General features: G+C 39.1%; 1 protein-coding gene across 2 annotated transcripts in view; it reads left to right on the forward strand.

Moving 5' to 3' along the window:
- The first annotated feature begins 642 nt into the window (after positions 1–642).
- Positions 643–24764, forward strand: part of ell2 (elongation factor for RNA polymerase II 2) — a 134492-nt gene continuing 110370 nt past the window's right edge. The window contains exons 1-2 of one of the 2 annotated variants that reach the window (XM_080189096.1): positions 643–969; positions 19576–19623. In XM_080189096.1, the coding sequence (XP_080045222.1) occupies positions 829–969; positions 19576–19623 (189 nt within the window). In that variant the 5' untranslated portion in view covers positions 643–828. The remainder of the gene's footprint in view (positions 970–19575; positions 19624–24764) is intronic. The other variant, XM_080189097.1, reaches the window with a different exon arrangement.

Consider the following 24764-nt stretch of genomic DNA (forward strand, 5'->3'; position numbering starts at 1 on the left):
TAATTCATTGCAGTCTTAATGTTAGTGTGCTTGTGACACTAACAAATAGTGTTCCAAGCACTTCAGGCGCTGTAAGTGTTTTTTTTGTTTTTATTCCAATTCAATCAAATCAAGTCCAACTAAGTTGAGACATTCCCGATTCAAGATGACAAGACACGGCTCTCACCTGCTGCCTTGGGCTTCATCTACATGATCCAAGCTGATTTACCAGCCCCAGTGGCTGTATCATTTTCTCACGGGTTGAAAGCAGCCGTGACGTTCCCTTATTTACATATTTACGCAGAACACGCTGTGCGTCAGAGGATTGACATGATGGTGTCAGTCGACAAATCGGAATGGGGCCACTCACCGTCGGGGAGCCGCTAGTCACCGCCCCCGTGGGGGAGCCGGCCAGTCACCGCCTCAGTGGGAGGAGCCGCGCTGCTTCCCTGCGCTTCTGGGGCGAAGGTGTGACGTCAGACGCCCCGGCCGTTTGTAGGTCCCGCCCTCCCCCCAGCGCGCGCCAATCTGAGAAAGCCGCCAATCAAAAGCTATCCCCTTCCACCATTGGTCCGAATGGGGTTGATGGACGTCTCGCTCAACCAATGGGACGGCAGAGCACCCAGCCGGGCCGGTGTTTGCTGTCGGAATCGGCTAGGCCAATCACAGAGTGTGGGAGGCGGCGAGCTGGGCGGGATGTGGTTGTCCAGAGAAGTTGGGGTGGCAGCCGTTTGGCCCGCAGTTATCTCCTCGGTTGCTCTGCTGGCTTGTTGCTCCAGAGAGGCCGGGGAGGGGGGGATGTGGGCGATGAGAGGGCCATCAAACTGATGCCGGAGAGGCCAATTCAAGATGGCGGCGGCGGCGGCGCTCAGCGAGGATCAGCGTTATGGACTCTCGTGTGGGAAAGCGAACCCCGGCAAAATCACCGTCTTTCACGTCAAGTTGACAGAGACAGCCTTCCGAGCGCTGGAAGCCTTTCAGATTTCAAAGGTGGGGGTGGGAGAAGATTTATCAATCTATAAGCGTTATTTAAACTTTTCATTAGCAGCAGCCGTAGTGGCTGACAGTTCAGATATCGACGGTACCGGGGAAGGGAGAGTTGAAAGATATGGACTTAAAAAAAAACTCGCCATGAACTGCTCACTTGTTTTAATGAATCCATCGCATTCTTTCAATTAAAATGACTCAAATCCACATCTTTAAAAGCCCCAGTCATTCTCGCTGAGCTTTTTACCCCCCACCTTGTGTATTTTTCACCTTTGGGCTAATGGGGTACAAAAAGAAAGTGACCGAATTAATGCATCTTTTTCTTTGCCACCCACCCTCCCTCCGATCCACAACCACCATAACTTGACCAGCTTGATTTTTCCTTGACTCGACTGATTGGAGTCGGTCTTCGATGTCGCTGTCACCCAATTGCCGCTGCCATTTGTTTCATTATGCTCAATCGGCATTTAACTTCCAATCTAATATGCCATCTGCTCGTGTGTCTACCAGCAACTCCTATCTAGTCCGTATGAAGTTGAGTGGTAGTGCTTAATGTGTTGATTTTGACATTGGAATATTTTCTACTTGTAATCAAAGTAATAAACTTCGTTGTTGGAATAGTTTTGCGTGGATGTAGCAGATTCTCTTTAACAGCATACACGAATGGAGACACTGAGTACGTGATGTGTGTCGGGAAGCGATTAGACAAGGCTGATTAAGTTCTGCAGTAACCATTTCACTCGAGACACATCGTATTTGCATACCAGTTCCAGGCATATCTATTCAGCCATTAGAAATCGCCATGACTAACTAGAGCCAAATTACTCACTTTGACAATTATAAATTCAATTATTAGACTTTGAATGTTGATCTGTAGGAATTTCTGACACAGATGTTTTAAATCCGAAATGTAGTTGCTGAGCACTATTGGAAAACGGGGACTCGACAGCAGCAGTGGCCAGCCTGGCAGGGTAATTGAATTTAGGTAAATACAGACTTCAGCCAAAAATAATAGATCCCATTTCAGCAGTTCCACTAATAATTCATGTTGTACGTTACTAAATTTTGGCAATTGTTATTTTAGACAATCAACAATTTTCTTTTCAATTTTTTTGTTTGGCTTTGGACTTTAATTTTTTTTAGGGGGCGGGCATATTGCAGTCGTATTGATTTACGTAGGTTGCTTTGACATGGAGAGCAAACGTGGCTTGGTTCGAACTAAATAAATCATCTTGTACAAGTAGCCAGTTTCTGATCGTCAAGTAATTAATTCTATTCTTTAAACGAAGATCACTTAGTCATGCATAATTCAATGAATAATTTATGAAAAAGCACCTTTCATTGCGTTGACTGTTAAACCTGCCCAGACATCGGGCAGCCCTAGAATTGCAGTCCAAACCATTTAAAAACGGTTTACGTCAAACCATCTAGCCGTGTCTTCCTTTGGTTCCAGCACAACGGTCCTCGATATATTTTCAAAGTATCGCGAAGTTTTTACTTTCAAAATCTTTAGTTTAAAAGCGAAGCTGATCATTACTGAAGACTTTGAGGAGCGAAGAAAAAGAGCTTGTGTGTTATAATTTTACAATAGACTAACAAACAATAGCTCAGGTAGATATGAAAGTTAATTCAATTTTTTTGATAGGTGTATTTCAGCCATATATGTTGGCCTCTTGGGTTTGTGGGTTAGGTTGAGGAAGAGAATTGTGCTGTCTCTCTTCTGCTGTGTCAGCAAACTCCATCTGACTGCTGTGGGCGTAAAAGTATAGTCGCAGCAACTACAGTAATCAGTTTCTTGCAAGTCAATTCTGTTGGCGACTTAAGTAACTTGCAAATTTTTTGTAAGGCGCTCCAGTAAACCTGCGTCTTAAACCATGGTGGTAGAAGTATAATAAAAGCTATGCATTATTAAATATAACAGTGGCTTTCCTGGCAGAATCTTTGTACAAAAACGTGTCTTAAGTTTACATATATGACATTTTTAAAAGTATTTATCTGCTTGAGCTATCTTATGTTTTAATCCCATTTCTTCACTGATCTTTTCCTCATTATTGAAAGAGTAGACAGGGACTTTGAATTCCCCCACAACTTTCTGTGCCAGCTGGGATCACCTATGCTTGTGTAGAGTAGATTTATCTGAAACTTTTAGTCTTCAGTACTTTGGTATTTGTGTGGTGAGCTTGTTGAACACAAACTTTTTAAATTAGAATTGTGCTTACGTTTGAGCAACATACAATTTATAGATGTGCTTTTATTTAGTGATTGAATATAATTTCCAGTTCTTAATTTCTTCATGTTCTTTAGTTTTATAGTGTGCTGTTTGGGCATATGGTAAATTGATCTCAGCTAATGCATTCATGTGAGGTGTGTATTTGGTGTTGGTGCCTAAAGGAAGGAGAAATTATCAAGGTCCCCACTTCAAGTTGGTACCCTGCAAACCTGCTTTGAATATCTAGATGAGGGCAGAATTGACTCAGCTTTGAAATCATATGGCCTTCTATTCTCCACTGTGAAAGCTGCCTTCCTGTGGTTACTTGGGAAAATCCTGAAAGATGTCTGTTTGACTACACTTTATTCTGCCTTCAGTAGCGACATTTCCTACAGAAAAAATCCCATCCACTTTTTAGAGGTGTTATCTTTTGCAGAACTTGAATCCTGTTATGCAATTTAAAATGTGAATGACTGGGCAGTAAGCATGCTGGGCATAGTCGGCTAGCCTGACTTTTGCCAACAACAACTGCACAGTATGCACTTTCCAATGAAGATCAAACCTGATTCTTTCCGCCCAGTGTGCAGCAGTATTGAAGCCAATTGCAGTACCTCAGTACTGGCCAGGTCAAGATTATCTAACCTGGTGCTGCCCAGCAACAGAACTTGGTGACATCACCTATCTCTGCTTCTGCTTCTGCCTCAGCATATCTGCTGAAGCACTGATCCATGACTTAGTCATTTCGGGACATGGTTATTCCATTGTTATCCTGGCTGGCTTTCTGGTACTATCCATAATCATTCAGAATCTTAATTTGCACCAAGTTCTCTACACCCATCCCCACCCCTACTCACAGACCCACGTTGGTTCTTAGTCTATCAACATTAATTTAAAGTTTTAATGTTTGTTTTAAAATCCTTCTGGCCTTGCTCTTCTTTGACTTTAACCTGTTCCAACCCTACAGTCGTTCAAGATCACTGCTTTCTGAATTTTGGACTTTTGGCCCAACCCCCACATTTTAATTGCTTCATTATTAGTTGTTGTGCCTTCAACTGCCTCATCTTTTGGAATTTACTTCTGAGTGCATTTGCTTCTATATCTCTTATTGACATTAAGATGCTCCTTAACCTATTTCTTTCAGCAAGCTTTGATCAATTGCCTTTATACCACTTTATTAGCTCAGCATCACTTTTTGTTATGTAAACTTTAGTGAAGCAGCCTTAGGATGCTATATTATCGTGTGTTATATTATCAGACTATTGGAGGAGCTTTCATTGTTAATGTAGCATTGCAAAGTGCTTGTGTACAGTTGCCATTCTACAGCCAATGGGTTCAATCTAATTTTGGAAACTATTTTCCTGTCTATTCATCTTGGTTCCTGTGTTTCTACTAGTGATAATGTGGAGAAAATGGCATCAAGGCAGAAGATCAACCATGATCTAGTTGAAGGGCAGAGCAGGCTTGGAGTTAAACAGCCTACTCCTAGTTTCTATGTCTTGTGAATAGAAGGATAATTTTACCAACAGGTATAAGATGGCCGAATGATTAACTTGGGCGAATAGCCTAACAGTTGAACTATTGCTCTATCACAAAAAAAAGTAGTGTTAAAAATGAGATGGGCCAAATAATCTGCAACGAACCTAGACATCTTACTAATACAAGAACACAAAAGAGGAGAACAAATGCAGATCATATGGCCCGCTAAGTCTGCCCTACTATTCAATACAACCGTGGCTGATATTGTCTTCAACTCCACTTTTATCCTTGCTCCTCCTGACTCTTAATTCCTGAGACCGAAAATACGTCTATCTCTGCCTTAAATATAGTCAATGATAGAGCATCACAACAGTCTGGTGTCGAGAATTCCAAATATTCACAACCTTTTGAGTGAAGAAATTTCTCCACGTTGCAGCCCTAAATTATCAATATCTTACCCTGAGACTGTCAGTGTTCTAGTTCCCCCCCAACCAACTTACTTGTCAAGCCCCTTCAGAATCTTGTGTGTTTTCAGTTAGATTACAACTCATTCTAAATTCCAGAGCCTATAAACCCAGATTCTCATTCCAAAGACCAATCTGGTGAACCTTTGCTGCACTGCCCCTAAATGTGAATATGTCCTCCTGTACATCTGGAGACCAAAACTGCACAAGTATTCCAGGTGCACTCTTGCTAAAGTCCAATACAATAGCAGCAAGATTTCCTCATTTTTATTTTCTGTTCTTTATACTTTAAGGGACCAAAAGGCCTCCTTCTGTGCTTAATTCATTTGTTTGTCCAATCCCCTTGCAATAAAGGCCAACATGTGATTTTCCTTCCAAATTGATTGCTATGTCTGCATGTTATTGAGTTCTTTGAGCACATCCAAGTCTCTGTGACCATCAATGTTTTAAAACTTCTTTTCCTGCAATAAAAATGAATGATGAGATAAAGGTACCAATATGTATACTTCCAAATTGGTGCAAGAATGAGAACAGGGTTTAAAATAAATGACCTACACTAATTCTGTTTCACTCAGTTTAATATCTATATCGAGGAATGGCAAGTTTTCCTTGCAGATGACGGTGCAGCAAAATATATGCAAAAGTAAAAACTTGATAATGAGACGCTTAGTTTTAGGAAGTGATCATATTACCTCGATTTTTATTTATTCCAACTACTTTGACTCTGCAGCATCTTATTGATTTGATATTTAAAGGTGGCAGCCAATTTAGCCAGGTTATTAATACCTGTAAAATTTTGTTTTCCTTTTTCAAATTCAGATTTCAGTTGTGTTAATTGTGATCAGTGTAAAAGTGAAGACAATGGTTATGTTTTTTTAATTGTGGTAACTTGGTGCACTGCAGTCTTTCTCTGTACTTACCAAGAAATTAAACACTGATGTTTGCTTCTCTATATGAAGAGTACAGGCCTGTCAGAAATGCGTAGAGATGATTTGAATCTTTTTTCCTCTTCCTGCTGAAAATCAGATGCGTGGACATCACATGTTTGCTATCAAAACTGTGTGTGAAGTATAAAATTTAAATCTCCAGACTGATTTTTGAGAATAGTACGACCCAATGTTTCAGAAGGTTTTTTTCTTAATCAGGAAGAAATTTACCGCCACTTAATGTGGGAATTGGTCAGTGAAAACAGATGAAAAATGTAATTTAAAACCCCAGAGATGCTACAGTGTTGTTAATATGGAGCTAAGCTTTCCACTCCTATTAGATCAATGCCCTAAAAGAATGTGATATGAACTTTTTGAATGTTTGTTCTAATGCATGTTCACCATTGGCTCTAGGTTCAGCCTTTTTAAAAATCCAAAATGCATTTTCAGGTATGAAAACATTTTCTAAAATGTTGATTAAATTGGGGTGCATTCATAATATAATTGTCGCATTGATACACAGTAATTCAGCTTTGCTTTTGCAGTGACACTACAGCCTCAATCTGGAGTCCCAGCCAATCTGAAACTGGAACAGTAAAATGGGACCCCCAGAGGATGTAATATTGTTTAATTATTTCAACATCAATACAGGCCTCAATATTGAATTTACTAAAGGGCTTTAATGCAAGGCTCATACCATTTTGCACAATACAAAGCTTGTCATGTGAATGAATCATTTGAATACTGTCCTTTGCAGTGAGAAATGTAGAAAATACCCTGCTGGTTGGAATAATTTTTGTGACTGATATTCCTCACTTTCATGGAATTCCAACAGTGCAGATGGAAGCCATTTGGCCTATTGAGTCTGCACCACCTCTCTGACAGTGCATCTTTCCCAGAACCACTCCTGAACTATCACTGTAATCACATGTATTTACCTCACTGCCCCCACCCCCACCAAACCTACACATCTTGGGCCACTTAAGGATAATTTAGCATGGCCAGTGCATCTAACGTGCACATCTTTGAACTGACTTTGTCAGTTGCTTTGCAAAATTCCTCACATAGATGGTTATTCCTGCCTTTTTGAGTCGTCCCATGTTTGAGTTAGGAGCCATGCCCAATGGTGATGGAACCAACAAATCTTCAGTGGTGACATCTCAAAGGACAATGATTACTTAAAGGTGAAGAAAGATCCTTTGGGAAGAATACTTGCGTTTCCTTCAAGCATATGTGGAAAGAAATAGGAAACCGTCTCATGCATATATTCGTTTCTCCCGTCATATTGCTTATTGCTTATGGAAATTGAAAATGTGAGGCTCTTAGGAGGAACTGAAGATCGAAAATGCAAGGCATTGAGAAATGACCAGAGCACCTGCCTTGGGCATATTGTTATTGCGTTAAGGGAGGAGAGATCAATGGTCGAGAATTTTAAGGAGAGAAATTCGGAACTACTGAAAGTATTGCTGCCGTCCTGATAGGGTGAAGAGTGGCAATACGCCAGAACAAGATTTGAAGAATGTACATTTTTGGGTTTCCACAGCTGGAGGTGTTTACAGTTGATAGTGGGATCACTAGATAATGAAAGGATTTAAACACACAGATGAAAATATTAAATTGTGGAGCTTGGAGCCAATAAATGTCAGCAAGGGTAAAGCTAATTTAATGAATAGGACCTGATGTTGGATAGGATAACAGCAGCAAAGGTTCTAATAAGCTGATGTTTATGGAGGGTGGAGTGCAGGAAGCTGACCAGGTAAGCATTGAAATAATGGAGTCTAGAGAACACGAGGCATAGTTGCCGATTTCCTCAAGTGAGCTGATTTTACCACGATGGATGCTGAGGTTGTATACATTCTGGTAAAGTCCAATACTAACTGCATAAGAAGATAGAAGTAATGGCAAGTGAAATCGGAAGATAATCTGACCACAGGAGCAATGGAAGGTTAATGCAGGAGGTGTGGGTAGAGCTGGATATCATCAGCAAATGAATGAAAGTTGATCTTTATTTTCAGTTGATGCCAGCAAGGGACAGCATGTAAATTATGGAGGAGGTGGCAGGAGGATGGGCGCTGATTTTCTTACCTATCTTATTGCATTTTGCTTGAATTATTTTATAATGCCAATTTATTTCAGTTACTGTTGAGAAATACTATTAAATCTTGTGTTCAAATTTAGGCTGATTGAGGTTAGGGTGTTGAATTTATAAAATGAATCTGGAGATCAGGTGTATGTGTTTTTCCATTGGACTGCATCTGGTTAGGTTGCCAAAAACTTGAATATCAAATACAAGTTACAAATCGGTCCATTTTGAGAGCTTTTTGTAAAGAGGGAATTCATAGAATGGATACAGGCTTAGTTTGGCGTGCTATTCCCTTGTCTTTTCCCCGTGGTCCTGCAAATTATTCAATTTCAAATAATGCTCCAATTCCCTTGTGGCTAAACTAATATTCTGTCCTAGGTACTTTCTTTTCTGCTAGGGAGTCGGTGGCCTCTTTGAGCTCAACAAGCTTTCTACGTCAAGCTCATGTGACAGGTAGCTGCAGAAGATCATATGCCCAGGCAGAGGAAATAAAAACAAAATGCTGGAAAAGCTCAGCAGGTCCAGCAGCATCTGGGGAGAGAAACAGTGTTAACATTTCCAGTCCATGTGACTTCTTCCAGAGCTCAGGCAGATCTTAGGAACATCTGTCTTGTGCAAGAGAAGCTGAGCGTAACACTTTATCCAGTAATGTTGCCATGTAGCAATCTGTTGGAATCCTTTATTTAAAATACTTATGTAATTTGGGCGCTGTCACCAAGGAATTGAATCAGGATTAATATTTTTTTCAGTTTGAGTTGAATTTTTTTCCAATTTATTCATTACCATCAGTTGTTCTGTATATTTTATTCACTGATGGGAATGCAGGAGATGTTTCCAATTAAACTGGTGAAAATCAAGAGGCCTGAATTTTCAGAGTGCCTGCCGTTCTGAGAGTCGTCCAGCAGGCATGCATCCCCACTGACTTGACAGGCCGCTGCTATTTCACACTCAATTTAGCATTGATTGGCAACAGGCAGGACTGCAGATTGAAGCCCCTCTACCACTTTCCTTCCTGCCCGAGCTCAAGATAGTGAACTTTTTCTATTTGGCACTCTGATCCAACAGCTGCTCGCCAGACCAGAAATTGAGGCTAAACTGGAATAGATCCTTAAGTGGTCATAATAGGGTCATGAGTGGGCTTCCTGTCTATGGTCCTATCTGCTGTACTGTGAAATTGCATCTTGAAGACAGTTTGTGATGTTGCTAAATGAACTCAGCAATACAATATAATTTAACATAGTTATTTCTTAAAACTATATTCTTGCTCTTCCTGATACTTGGCAAGAATATCTTTGTCATGACTTGTGGAGCTTTATTCAGTAATGGTGATGTAACAATTGCCATAATTTACGCAGAAGGACATAAAATTATTTTCAGCCACTGTCTAGTAGATGATAACTTTGCATTGAATTATGAATAGCCTGTTCTTTATGGTGATTGCAAGTATCAAAAAATCTGACGCATTTGACAACAGATTCTTAAACTGACTTAGATTAGAAAACGTCTGCACCGGATATACTAATATCCCTATTCTTTACATTTGAATCTAAATTGAACTTTCTTGAACTTAATTTTTAAGGAGGCAAAAGATGAAAAATTGCTGTTGGGTTGTAAATTGCCTCCTTGAAGTATCATTTTTCTAGAAAGCTATAAGATGTATTTGGAGTGCAGTTGATTGGATTTAAAAAGGGAAAGCATAGGGTCTTGAAACTTGTATTTCTGACAATTTATGGACATACTTTGTATTTAAGAATTTACAATATTTTCTTTGTAGTTAGAATTAAATGACATTGTGACAAGATCTTGTCATAGTTTTTAACTCGCTTGAAATATATGATCTGGATAATTCTTAAACACAATTGCTTTGGTTCAGCTTTGACAATTGAAATAACGACGTACCTGTTTATAGTTTCTAATCTTTCTTCTCTTGCTTCTGTGCCCACTTGTTGCAATGTCTTTATGCCTATCAGTGAAGCTTCAAATAAATGAAAGTAGTTACTGTATATAACTTCACACGACTTGTGTAGCCTTTTTAACATGATGATGCCTTAAATCACTTCAGCACTGTTAAAAAGCAAAATTAGGCTCTGATATAAGATGTTTGGGTAGGTGGCCATAAGTTTTAAGTCTTGGATTGAAATGAGAGAGGCAGAGATTTTAGGGAGGGAATTCCAGAGTTAGGGGCCCAGGTAGCTGAAGGCACAGTCCTCAGTGGTTGACTAATTAAATTGAGGGTCTGCAGGACGCTAGAATTAGAGCCCAGATATCTTTGGTTGTGGGCCTGGAAGAGTGAGGTTTGGATGGATTTCAAAAGGATGAGAATTTAAAAACCAATGTTTTGCTTGATGTGCGTTGTTAAATACAGGTCATGAGTGAATGAAGGTGTGTGTGTGTGTGTGTGTGTGTGTGTGTGTGTGTAAGGATATGGATAGCAGAGGTTGGGTGACATATTTACAGAGTAGAATGTGATGGTCAACCGTAAGAGCAGTCAAGTCTGAGATGACAAGGGTATGAATGAGCATTTCAGCAACAGATGCGCAAGGGTGGATTAAATTGTGTGATAAAGGAGATAAAAATAGGCAGTCTCAGTGATGGTGTAACTGTGATTGAAAGCTCATCTTTGAGTTAGGTACAGCACCAAGCTTGCAAATTGCCTGCTTCAGCCTGAGTTGGTTGCCATGGGGAGGGATGCAATCAGTGTGACGATACTGTGCCTTTAAGAAATGTATTTTATCTTGCGCTAAATGTGTTTACTCGTCCCTTCCATTTTATCGGAGCCGTTTGTCTGGATCCAGCAGCGTGGTATTCTGCAGCAGAATAATTGATCTTAACGGCTGCAATATTTCTTTTAATCTAAAATAGTGCAGAATTCTGTTTGTGTTTTACACTAGAATCTTTCAGAATGGGGCTTGATTAGATTGAATGTCAGTTAAAATCATATGATTGGGTACAGCTAGGGCTACACAGAGCTGAAGCTCAGTCTCTTTTTGGGAGAAGTACCCTCTCTCCCCCTGTCTGATATCTGGAGGCTGGAATCTGCCAAGAAATAAACCTTTTCCTGAGATTCTGTTTAGGGGTTAGCTTTCTCTGGAAGTTGCTGCATGAGAATTAGAAGGCAGGTGTCTGTCTAGATCACTCTAAGTGTCAAAAAGCTGGAAATCTTGTATCTGAGAAAGCATTTTTTCGTTTCCATGCTGACTGGTTCGAAAGAAGGGATTGATGTCTGTGGGGAATACTTCTAAACTAGAACTATAGAGATCGCTAGCTATTAAGAATTATTTGGCAAAAGTTATGCTAATTCTTTTTGTTATATTGTGTTCTTAAATTTTGTTTTGATAAAAGCTTTCTAATTGTTCACTTTAATCATATCTGGAGTGAAACACCTTATGCTCAACCTAATGCCAAAATCATGTGTAAAAGTTAAGGTCCAGGCTAAATTCATTAAAAAAACCTTGTGGTTTCTGGTCTGGTTCTTAACATCAATAACTACAGAGCAGAGACCAAAGAATCACTGGCTTTAGTCTTTCCAATTGACAGCAATCTTGCTTGTTCAGTACTGGAAGTTCGATAAGCAGTTTGATAATTATAAAACAGTGGAGGAATTGAGAGATGAGGTGCAGCTGGGTGTCCTCTTTTGTGCCTTTAAAAATAAAAGCTATGTCTCCACAGGGAAGCATGTTGAGAAACATGAGGCAGCCAAAGATTTCTGGGGCAGGAATGGAAAGCAAAAGCTCAGTGGGAAGAGAAACCATTAATGGTAATTCTTTGGCTGTGATTAGATGATTAAGAATGATACCAGGTGAGTGGAGAAACTTTGGAAGAGGATGATGTTGTCAGCCCTGTGAAAGGCTGCAGACAGGCTGAGAGGGGTAAGGAGGGAGACCTTTGTCATTAAGACGTCATTTGGAACTCTGGGGTGGTTAATACTTTTGTTTATCTCCCAGGTGAAACAGCAAATGAGTGACTTGCCTTAAAGGGGATGCCAAATAGGTGGATAATTATGTTTTTCGGAATATGTAGTTGAGTGGATCTCTAAATTGATAGCTCAGTGGGTGGTCATGTGCAGTTCTAGATTTATAACCACAGATGAGATTGGCAGTCAGTTATTGCCAGTTGAAATATTGAAACATAGAAAATAGGTGTAGCAGTTCACCATTCAGCCCTGCAAGCTTCCACCATTCAGTATGATCATGGCTAATTCTCTAACTCAATGCCATACTCCTGCACTTTCTCTATACTACTTGATGCCTTTACAGACTAGAAATCTATCTATTTCCTCCAAGTATAGAGCCATAGACATTTACAGCATGGAAACAGGCCATTCGGCCCAACTTGTCCATGCTACCCTCTTTCAGTGACTTGTCTCCACAGGCTTCTGTGGTAGAGAATTCTATAGGTTCATCACTGAGTGAAGAAATTTCTCCTCATCTCAATCCTAAATGGCTTATCCCCTTATTCTAGACCTCAGCCTCAGCCAGAGGAAACAACATCCCTCCATTCAGTCTGTCTAACACTATCAGTATGTTATACATTTTAATTAGATACCTTCTCATTCTTCTAAATTCCAGTGAATCATAGAATCTCTGTAGTGTAGAAGGAAGCCATTTGGCTCATCAAGCCTCCACCGGCAGCAAACCAACCACTGTGCTGCAGGCCCAGTCAACTAATTGTATAACAATCCTACCATCCAAGGCATCAGTCTGATGGACTTTTGCTGCAGTGCCTCAAGGGAAGTTATTCTTGGTGCATGCACCTCTAACTTACTGATAAATGTCATCCCCTACCTTACTACTGCTGTTTGGAAACTTATAGACAACTCCCACTAATGTTTTGCACCTCTTGCTATTTCTTAGTTCTATGCAGGCTGATTCTACATTTAGACTTTCTGAACCAATATCCTGTCTCTCCTTTGCCACTGGTTTCATCCTTAACTAGCAACACCACCCACCTATACCTTTCTGCCTGTCCTTCCTAAATTTTGAGAATCCTTTGGTATTTAAAGTTTATTTATTAGTCATAAGTAGGCTTACATTAACACTGCAGTGAAGTTACTGTGAAAATCCCCTAGTCACTGAGGGGCAATGTAACATGGCCAATGCACCTAACCAACTCGCCTTTCGGACTGTGGGAGGAAACTGGACCATTCTGAGGAAGCTCGCACAGACAGTAACCCAAGCTGGGAGTTGAATCTGGTACCTGGACACTGAGAGGCTACTGTGCTAACCACAATGCTCTGGTTCTCAGCCTTGGTTACGCTGCAGCTATGTCTCCGCTATCATATACCCCCTTTATATCAATTTGTGTGGTTAATTTGTCAGCCTTGTAGTGAATGCTCCATGTATTCATATATGGTGTCTTTAAACTTGTCTTTTTAATATTTTTACACAGTTTTTGTATCAAAGCACTATTTGCTGCTAGCCCCCATTTCCTCTGCCTTTCACTTTTGCTTTCTATTTTTCTGTCTTTGTTTCCATTTTTGTTCCCCTCTTGTGTCTCCCCAATCAGGTTCCCATCTAGTTTCAATCCCTCTAGTTTCAATCCTCTCCAACAGCACCAACAAATTTAAGGAGGAAGAATTGATGCTATTTGGCGTTCTTAGAAATGAGTTTTTTTTTGTTTGTTGCATTTAAGTGTTGAATACCAGTGCAAATGACAATTTAATTTCTAGGGCTTTTCAAGGTGAGGCATGTCAATTGATGCTCATTGTGTTCCCTATCTCTCATTCCCACTAATGTGATATTTGACTGCACAAACGTGATTTGGTGCCTTTCTATCAATCTTATGAATTTTAATCTGCTTGGACTGGCTTGAGATATGTAAAATAAAATGTTTTGTAAAAATATAATGGAGGGAGAAAACTAACTGTGTATAAAAAGGAAAAGAGCAATTAAATGAGCATTTGTCCTATATAGGGTGAGAGTGGGAATTAACAATGCAAAACGAGGAAAGGACAGAGGTTTTGAGCAATTATTTTGTATCTGCCTTCACTGTAGAAGACAAAAAAGCACCCCACAAATAGAAAATTGAGGCAAAAGGGGGGGAAAACTTAAAAGAATAAGTATCACTAGACTGAACAGAAAGCAGTAAACCAATGGCCGGTTAGTCTAGCAGCTGTCATTTGGAAAATGCTAGAATCTATTATTAAAGCGGTAGTAGCGGGCCATTCAAAAATTATAATACTATCAGAGTCACCAGGGTTTTGTGAAAGGGACATCATGTTTTACAAAGTTATTAGAGCGCTTTTGAGGATGTAACATGCAGGGTTAATAAAGGGGAATCAGTCAATGTAATATGTTTGGAAATTCAAAGACATTTGATAAGGTGCCACCTTAAGATTATCACAAAAGATAACTGGTGTGTTTAGAGTGATATTTAGAATATGGGGGACTGGCTAACTAACAAAACAGAGTTGGGATAAATGGGTCATTTTCAAGATGGCAAACCGCAGCTCATACATTTTCACATGGATCTGCTCTTGGGCCCACAACCATTTACAATGCCTTGGATAAAGGGGACTGACTGTATTGTCACCAAATTTGATGTTGATAAGAAAATAGATAGTCAAGCATATTGAGGTAGATATGAGGGAAGTGTGTATGGGGAGGCAGTAGGAATATTGTCACTAGGCTAGTAATCCGGCAAAACACCGGTTTTGGGGAACTGGGTAGCAAGCCACTCAGTTCATGGGCAATAAATGAGCAATGCCAACATCCCATGAATGAATAAAAGAATTGAGTGGGCAAAACTTGGCAGATGGAGTATGATATGGGAAAGTAAGAGCTTGTCCACTTTGGCAGAAAGAGCAGAACAGCAGAATATTATTTAAATGGAGGGAGACAGTACAAGGAAACGGTGTCCTTGTGCATGAATCACAAAGTCTGCATGTAGGCACAGCAAGTAATTAAGAAGGCAAACAGAATATTGGCCTTGTAAGGGAGATGGGATATAAAAATGGGAACTGCTGGAAAAAGTCAGCAGGTCTGGCAAAATCTGTGGAGAGAGAAACAGAGTTAAAGTTTTAAGTCCAATAGGAAACTTCTTCAGAAACACTTTGTTTTTACTTCAGATTTCCAGCATTCACATTGTTAGCATTTTTTAAAAGCAGGGAAGTCTTCAGTGCAGGGCATTGATGAGACCTGGAGTTTTGGTCACTTTACTTAAGGAGGGACACATTTGCATTGGAACCTGTTCAAAGAAACTTTGCTCGGTTGGTTCCTGAGATAAGGGGATTGTTTGAGGAAAGGATGAGCATGTTGGGCCTACACCCATTGGAGTTTAGATGAATGAGAGGTGATCTTATTGAAATATAGAAGATTACATAGAACAGTACAGCACAGTACAGGCCCTTGGGCCTTCAATGTTGTGCCGAGCTATGTCCAAACCCAAGATCAAGCTATCTCACTCCCTATCGTTCTGGTGTGCTTCACGCGTCTATCCAATAACCGCTTGAAAGTTCCTAAAGCATCTGACTCCACTATCACAGCAGGCAGTGTATTCCACACCCCAACCACTCTGAAGAATCTACCTCAGACATCCCTCCTATATCTCCCACCATGAGTTATGCCCCTTAGTAACAGCTACATCCACAAAGATTCTCAGGTTACTTATTTGGGTCGATGTTGACAGAATTTTTCTTCTGTGATAATCAAGAAAGTTAGCACAGTTTAAAAGTAAGGCCCATTTAAGACCAAAATGAAGAAATTATTCCTTTGAGGGCTTGTAAACGTTTGGAATTCTCTCCAGAGAGCAGTGGAGGCCAGTGGCATTAAGGTTTACAATTCAATCCCTCATTATCTTAACAGATGGCAGTGCGGGCTGAATGGCCTACTCCTTTTTTTATGTCCTTAAGCCGATAACTAAATTTTTGTTGCAAAAAAAACCCCCTCTGCTTGTAGTACATTTTGTGGTCATTAATTTGTGGGCTCTGAGTTTTGATAATCTGACCCAGAATGCCATGACAATCATTGTTTTTGTACTACTAATTGGTAATCACTTATTTGGTTTGTTTAAAATTATGGGGCCTAAATCTCTTGCAGGTTGATTTTCAAGATGTTGCCACATTGGTGCATAAATCCTAAATAAGCTGTTGACCATTACATGACTTTGTGCTATATGTTTAAATTGGCAATACAATAAGTTGCTTGCATGATTGTCAGATATTGTGGACTATTGCCATTATTTCCAAAACAAAAACAAAGCCCCCAGTAATGATGCTTGATTACCCTGCTGCACCAATATAAAGGGAAATTCTGACCATAATCAGTTTGGACAATTACTTTTTATTATGAACTACACAGGTATAAAAAACGAACAGAGATGTTTTGTGATGTTTATAGCTGTTAACAGTTGGTTCTTCATAGTCTATTATGTAAAGGTCACCAATGGAAATTATTTGCTTGACTTCACCAATTGTCTAATTTTGTAAGAACAGCGTGTTCTGCTCAGATATCTTCATTTCTAAATGGCAGTTGGCCCAGTTTCTTGGAGCCAGTATACACTTAGCTTTATTTTCATGAAGTTGCAGCTGAACTGTCAATCATGTGTTAGAATTCTTTCATTAAAAATACAATTAAAATGTATTGTTTATATAGTTCAGGTGATTCCACTGTCTTTTTTATGTTGGTCATTAATTTTTATAACTTCCCTCATTCTTTGTGTGATCAATTCCAAGGACCGTTTATTAGCAGAACTGTAGTTGTTTATTTGATGTGAATCAGGTTGGGATTAGAGAAAATGAAAACAGGTCAAATTAGACAGTGTTGCTTTGTACAAAATGCTTTGCAATTTCTTTAATATTAAACTCTGAATTTTGTTATTTTGCCTGGAGCTCCAACAATCATACCTTGCATCCATTGCGAGAAATAGCTTATTTGTGTGCACCATTGTACTTCTGATTTGAACATTTTGTGGAGTGGTAGGACTGAAACAATAACCCCTCTGCATCTGTGACAGCTTTTAATTTGTTGCACATGAAACCGCATAATAGACTGCCTTGCACAATGCTCTGCATGCTTTTTAAAAAAATCTTTTATGGGATGTGAGCGTCACTAGCAAGGTCGGCATTTGTTGCTCATCCCTAATTGCCCTTGAAGATGGTGATGAGCTGTGATTTTTGAATTGCTGCAGTCCATTAAGGCATATGTACATCCACAGTGTTGTTAGGAAGGGAGTTCTAAAATTTTGTCCCAGTGACAGTGGAGGAATGGCTATTATGGTTCCAAGTCAGAATACTCAGGTGGTGTTTTTCCATGCCTCTGCTGCCCTTGTCAAGGTGGTAGAGGTCACAAAGTTTGGAAAGTTCTATTGAAGGACCTTTTGAGTTGTTGCAGTACATCTTGTATATGATGCACACTGCTGCCACCATGTAGTGTTGTTGAAGGTGTTGGATCAGGTGTTGACAAAGCGGGCTGTTTTGTCCTGTATTGTGTCTTGTTTGAGAATTAGGGAGCAGCACTCGAGGCAAATGGAGAGTATTCCATCACACTCCTGATTTGTGCTGGTTTGTAAGGAGGTGGGGGAAGGTTGGTTAGGAGGTGAGTTACCCTCTACAAAGTTCCTAACCTCTGACCTACTGTTGGCATTGCAGTATATATACGGCTGGCTCAGTTTGGCTTCTGGTCAATGGGAAACCCAGGATATTATATTGTGGGATTCATGATGGTAATGACATTTAATGTCTTGGGGAGTGCTTGAATTTTCTCTTGCTGGACATTGTCATTGTCTGTCACTTCTAATCCAAACCTCAATATTGTCGTGGTCTTGCTTCAGTATTTGAAGAGTTGTCAATGGTGCTGAACGTTGTGTAATCACAACACCCTTAATGAATCTTTGGTGCATTGTTCAGTGGATGACTGAGGTAGTTAGAAAATTTGACTTATTTAATTTAAACTTGATTCTTACCTTCCATGTCTGTTTTGCAGTGTTTGAGTTTTTCCACTTTTCCTTTTATGCCTCCTTACTTTTGTGCAATAATTCTGATGAATGAGGAGAATCGTGGAGTAAGTTGATAGTTAATTGATAAATTGAGGGACGTGATTGAAGGAGTAGAGATTAAAGTAAGCATAGATAGAAAAGAATAAAATGAATGGTGGGTACAGAAGAATTATTGGCTGCTGATTTAATTTTTTTGGCACAAGAAACAAGTACCATACCACAACAATGCCATTTTGGAGTTTCTTGTTATAAGTGATAAAGCTTATTGTAATGTTCACTTTTGCTGCTTAAGACATTGGGAGTTATTTTTGGGTAGGGAGCAGAGTGGAGAGAGGATGAGGCAGGGTTGGAAGGAGAAAGATTTTGACCTTGTTAGCATTGCTTTCGTTAATGATATCTTCGGTTGATGAGAATGGAACAAAATGAACTTCACTATGTAGAACTTTAATTCTGTAACCTTTCAGCTGATATGGTACATCGTTTGGTGTACCATACAGCCCTTGGCAAAATAAAAACAAAGTTAAAATAAGAATAGATGTGTATTTAATTTATCTTCAAAACCTAATGCTTGTAATTTGTTTCCTTACTGACTTAAAAATGGGCATGACTAACTGGATAAGAAAATTTTCATAGGATAGAGAAACCCTTCTCGCACAGAATGATTGGTTTGGCAAACTTGATGAGTTGTTAAAATTTATGCATGCAAAGTCTGAGATCAGTGTAATCTTTGGAGGCAAGTGTGCTTTTTTCGTACAGTTTTTGAAGGTAGTACATATATTTGGCATCAGTCGCACTTGAGGTATTTTTCGTGTTCTCTTTGTGCACGTATGAAACACAATTTTTACTTATTGGAGTGCAAACTTGAGTATTGAAACACAGTTAAGTAAATGAGTGCTGTTCACAGGCTGATAATCAGGTTTGTTTTGTGCAAATTAGTGGCTGGGAATTCCATACAGATTTGAATGTAGTAATGGCAAAATAAATGCAATCTGTTTTATGTGCGTGATCATATGAAGTTCAACAAATGCAAATAATTGTTATAGGAAGTGCTAAGTGCTTGGATCCCCAATTTCTAACTCTTCTCATCTTTTCTATTTGATTCTCTAGTCTTGTTGACATTCTTGTAAGTTTCCTGGCATGGCTCCTATCTGTGACCTCCTTCAGCCTCATAATTTTCTGATTTCTGCACTTCACTATTCTGGCTTCTAGCTCATCCCTGATTTCCGTTGTCAGTTGTGTTTAGTTGCCTGGACCCCAAGTTCTGACATCCCTCAAACTCTGCAACGTTACTACTTTCTCCCCTTAACATATATCTTAAAACTAACCTCTTTGACCAAGCTTGTCACCCATTCCTAATATCTTTGTCGCTTGGTGTCATTTTTTGTCTGATAAGGTGTTATATAAATGCCAGTTGGTGTCTTCAGTTTGTAACACAACATTTGGAACTGTAATTAGATGTATGGTACCTTACAAATAGAAACAAATAATTGCAATCTTATGATTGTGCTTCGTTTTCAGAATTCATCTATTCCTCAACCAACAATCCAGTTCCAAGGACTTCAGGGGGTAAGGAAAATTTGTTTTGCGTAACCAAACTTTTTAAATATTTAGCTGTTCTGGCTAAATGTTCTAGCACTAGTTAATTTTCCCAAGTGCTTTACGATCGTCTTGTCAGGAACTGCTTTGCTGTCTATCATTTATTTCATTTATTTTAACATTGTAGAATGTTTCTTGAATAAATTAAAATAGTGCGTTTTCACCAGGCATCACAGGTAACTTACTTTTAAGCTCTGTCAAATTATTTTTCATAATTGTGGAGTGGATCAGCACATGTAACTGTTGGTGAAGCATCCATAGTTGCTAACTTGCTGCTTAATGTTTTTAAAAGTTCCAAAGAATTTGAAATGATTAATTTGTTCCTACAAAGTCAGTATAATAGCCATATTTTGAATGTTGCTTAAACAGTTCTGTATAATATTTGAGCAGTGCCTTACAAATTTAGTTACAGGGACTGAACAGACTTCAGAAAAGTTTAATTGTGCTCTTAATTGGCAAGCTAAAATTATGATCCTCTTGGGAATTTGTGTTACAGTACTGTTAGCTATTACCACAAGACTGTTTAAATCAGTATTCATAACTATCAATTATGATTGCAGTATAGGATGCAAATGTGGTCATTTGTTTCGCTGACTTTTCTTGGCAAACTAGTTATTTTATTGACCCGCAAAAATCCATATGCTATTTGAAAATACCAATATGCTGGCAGACTCCAAAGTTGATTGTCAGATGTTATAAGGGTCACAAATTTGAATCTCTACCTTGCATGTAATTTGACCTACTTAAGTGAGCTTTTTGTTCTTTGTTAAACAGCTATATACAAGATTGACTTGGTAGCAGATTAATTCCTTTCCATAAGCAGATCATGTTGGTTTTTCCACTTGGCGAAAGTAGAGATTAATTCAACCAGTGGAGAAGTCCGTTCCATATAATGTTCTGGTTAAAACCAATCAAATGACATTGAGTAGTATTTGACTGGCAGTGACTAGCAGTTTGACTTACAAATCCAGTGGCCAGTGTAATGCTCTAGGGACCTAGGTTTGAATCCCACAGTGGCAGATGGTGAAATTTGAATTCAATAAAAGAATAATCTGGAATTAAAAGTCTAATGAACCCATCTGGGTTCACTAATATCCTTTAGGGAAGTAAATCTGCCATCCTTACCTGGTCTGGCCTACATGTGATTCCAGATGCGCAGAATGTTGTTGACTCTGAAATGGCCCAGCCAACCATTCAGGCCATGGGCAATAAATGCTGGCCCAACTAATGACATTCCTGTCCCATGAACGAATACAAAAAAAGTAGTTTAATGTGCTCTGAAATATTTTCTGTGGCAGTTCACTATTTTAGATCATACTGCTGACATTTCTAGATTGTTTCTTATTACATAGATACCATGTTCAGTTTTATGTTAAAATTTGGATAGCACTCAAAGGAAAAATGCTAAGTAGAAGTTGTAATATTGTGTTTACATTGTTGGTTTCTTCATTGGGAGTGATCTAAATTTTAATTTGATCCTCCTCCACCCCCACATCCTCTAAATGATAGTAAAAGACTGAACTGATAAAATAGTAGGGAAAGTCACAATGGTCAGGATTAACTAGGGCCTAGGATCTAGAGCCTTGAGCTCAGTAAAAAGTTGTCACTTTTGATGCTCTTATTTGATAAACCTAGAACTCTAGTTGGTCTATGTCTCTCTTCCCTCTCCACCCCATTCTCTCAGCCCCCACCATTACATTTGCTACCTTCTAAACCTCAGGTGGATGTAGCTGTTACTAGGGGACATAACTGTAAGATTTATGGTGGGAGATATAGGAGGGATGTCCGAGGTAGATTCTTTACTCAGTGGTTGGGGTGTGGAGTGCACTGCCTGCTGTGATAGTGGAGTTGGAGACTTTAGGAACTTTCAAGTGGTTATTGGACAGGCACGTGGAACACACTAGAATGATAGGGAGTGGGATAGCTTGATCTTGGGTTTGGGGATAGCTTGGTGCAACATTGAGGGCCAAAGGGCCTGTACTGTTCTATGTTCTAAACCATTGGGACTATTCTGGAATCTGAAGAATGCACCTCCTATATCTATGGCCCCAGCATGTAGACTGTCAAATTAAGGGATCAAGTTCAATTGGCTTTTAGCCCAAGTAACTTCTCCAGAACTTCTCTTCACTGGGATGATATAGATGTTGGTCAGATGGGCAGAACAGTTTTAAAAAAAAAATGGAATTTAACCTTAAAGTGTGAGGTGATGTATTTTGGGAGGACGAACATGGCAAAGAATGCATAGTGAACGTTTAAACAACTGTTCCAGCTTAGAGGAAGAAAAAATATTCAGCACCCAATAATCTATCATCTGTGTTTTGTTGTTCCTTAATTACTTTCTCTGCTTTTGCTCCTTTTATTCCAGCTGCTCTCATTTGCTGGTTCTTCTCTTGCTGTGCCCTTTGGCTCTTGATCTCACTGCTTCTACTCTTGGTCACTGGCCTTGGATTCACCTTCCAAAAGAAATTTTCAGTCAATTAATTATATTTCAAGAGTAGTAAATTATAAGGATGTAGGATCTAGGAGAAAGCCATTTGGCCCTTTAAACCAAGTGTTAAGATCAGACCTGATTATGATCTCAACATTTAAATAAATTCAGTAGCCCAGCCCCCACCGCTTTCTGGGAAGAAAACTCTACAGATTAATGATCCTGAGAATTAAAAAAAAATCTCATTTTATTTTTAAAACGGAATCCTTTACGGTTTAAACTGTCCTTGGGTGTGAGTACGCACCCACCGCCCCCAAACATTCTCCTGATATGTACTTTGTCAGTCCCTCAGGATATTGCATGCTTCAATAAGATCACTCCTCATTTTTAAACTTCATTCGGTACAGACTCAATCTGTTCAACCTTTCTTGATAAGATAAGTCCTTCATCTCACAAATAAGTCAAGTGAACTTTCTCTGAACTGCTTTTAATACAATTATTATTTTTCACTCAAGGTGACCAAAAATGTACACTTCTCCCAGATGTAGTCTTACCAAGGTCATATACAGCTCCAGTAAAACTTCCCTACTTTCATCTTCAATTCCTCATATAACAAACACCAACATTTAATTGCCTACATATTTATTTACTGTACCTACATATAACCTTTTGTGGATCTTGTACTAGATCACCCACGTCCCCTTGTACCATAGAGTTTATTTAAACGATATACTGCTTTTCTATTCTGACCAAAGTGGACAAGTTCACATTTTCTCAGTATAGTGCATCTGCCAATTTTTTGCCCTTGTAGACACTCTACCTCCTTTTAACAACTTAAGCAACTTGACATTTGGTCTCTTCAGGTCATTGATGTAGATTGTAAATATTTGAGGCTCAGCACTGATCACTGTTGCACTCCACTAGTTACAGCTTCCCAATCTGCTTACACTCAGCTTTCTGTTAACAAATCCTTTCCTAAGATATTCACTTAGGGTATGTGAGTATTGCTGGCTGGACTAGCATTTATTACAAATCCTTAATTGTCCTTGACCTGAATGTATTTCAGAGGACATTGAGTTAACTACATTGCTGCAGTCTAGTCACATGTAGGTAAGGAAGGCAGATTTCCTTCCTTAAAGAACATTAGTGACCCAATTGGGTTTCTGCAACAATCGACAATGGTTTCATGGTCATCGTTAGACTTTTAATTCCAGAAATTTTTATTGAATTCTAATTTTACAATCTGCCGTGGTAGAATTTGAACCTGGGTCCCCAGAACATTACTGTGCATCCGGATTACTAGTCCAGTGACAATAGCACCATGCCACCGTGCCTCTATCCATGGTAATATGTCAGCTTCTACACCATGTGCTCTTAGTTTGTGTAGTAATATTTGTGGCATTTTAAATGCCTTTTGGAAATCCAAATACATCACATCTACAGATTCCCTTATATTCACCATGTTTGTTTGTTCAAAAAATTTTAATATATTGGTTAAACATGATATCCCTTTCATAAAACTATGTTGCCTCTGCCTCATATTTATGATTTTCTAAGTATCCTGCTATAACCTCCGAAATTTAAAAAAAAGCAATTTCCCAATGGCAGATGTTGGGTAGCAGTAAACTATAGACTCGTTAGCCTGTCTCTGTTGTTTCTTGAATAAAAATGATCCATGAGCTATTTTTCAATTCACTGGGACCTTGCAGAAACCAAGGAATTTTGGAAGATTTTAACTAATGCATCTTCTGTCTCTGCAACCACTTCTTTTAAGACCGTACGATTCAGGCCATCTATTTCTTGTCAACCTTTACATCTAATAGTTTTCCCAGCACTTTTTCCCTGGTGATGGTGATTGCTTTAAGTTCCCTCATCCTTTTTACCTCTCGATTTTCAATTACTTTTGGGACGTATTCCTAGTCTTCTACAGTGAAGCCAGACACACACTATCTTTTCAATGTCTCTTTCAATTCTTTGTTTCTCATTTTCAATTCCCCAGACTAGCTCTCTAGAAGATGAACAGTAGTTTCAGTTACTCTTTTTTTTCCTTTATAAATACTCTTGTCATTTGCTTTTATGTTACTAGTTAGCTGTCTCTCATTCAATTTTCTTTTTTTCTGGTTCTTAACATCTGACCTAGCACTGATCTTTGCAGTATAATATACTTCTTTCAATTTGATACTACTGATGACACCATCCTTTAAAAATCTGCCATTGCATTTTTATGGCCTGCTTTTAAAACTAGTTTCCAGTTCGTCATAATTTAGATTTAAAACATTAGACTTAGATCCACACTTTTCACCCTCAGTTTGAAGGGGAATATTCTATTATGTTATGGTTGTTGTCACCTTAAACATGAGGTTATTGATTCTTGTTGTTTCATTGCAGATTGCCAGGTCTAGAATAGCCACCTCCCTATTTAGTCTTGGGATATATTGCTCTAAGAAATCGTTGTGAATACACTCAGCTCATTTCCAAGGCCAATTTGCCAATCTTTGCCAATTTGATTCACCATTATTAGTGATACCATTCTTCCATGCCTGTTTATTTCTTCCTGCATACTCTGTCTACAGTGTAACTACTTGTTCAGGAGCCTCTTAACTATTCCTACAAATGACCTCTTGCCTTTCCTCTTTATTAAATCTACCGTACTTGATTCTACATCTTCCTGTTTTGAACTGAG

This window comes from Carcharhinus amblyrhynchos, chromosome 5 (assembly GCF_965287045.1).
Source record: "Carcharhinus amblyrhynchos chromosome 5, sCarAmb.v2.hapA, whole genome shotgun sequence".
NCBI classification, from domain to species: Eukaryota; Metazoa; Chordata; class Chondrichthyes; order Carcharhiniformes; family Carcharhinidae; genus Carcharhinus; species Carcharhinus amblyrhynchos.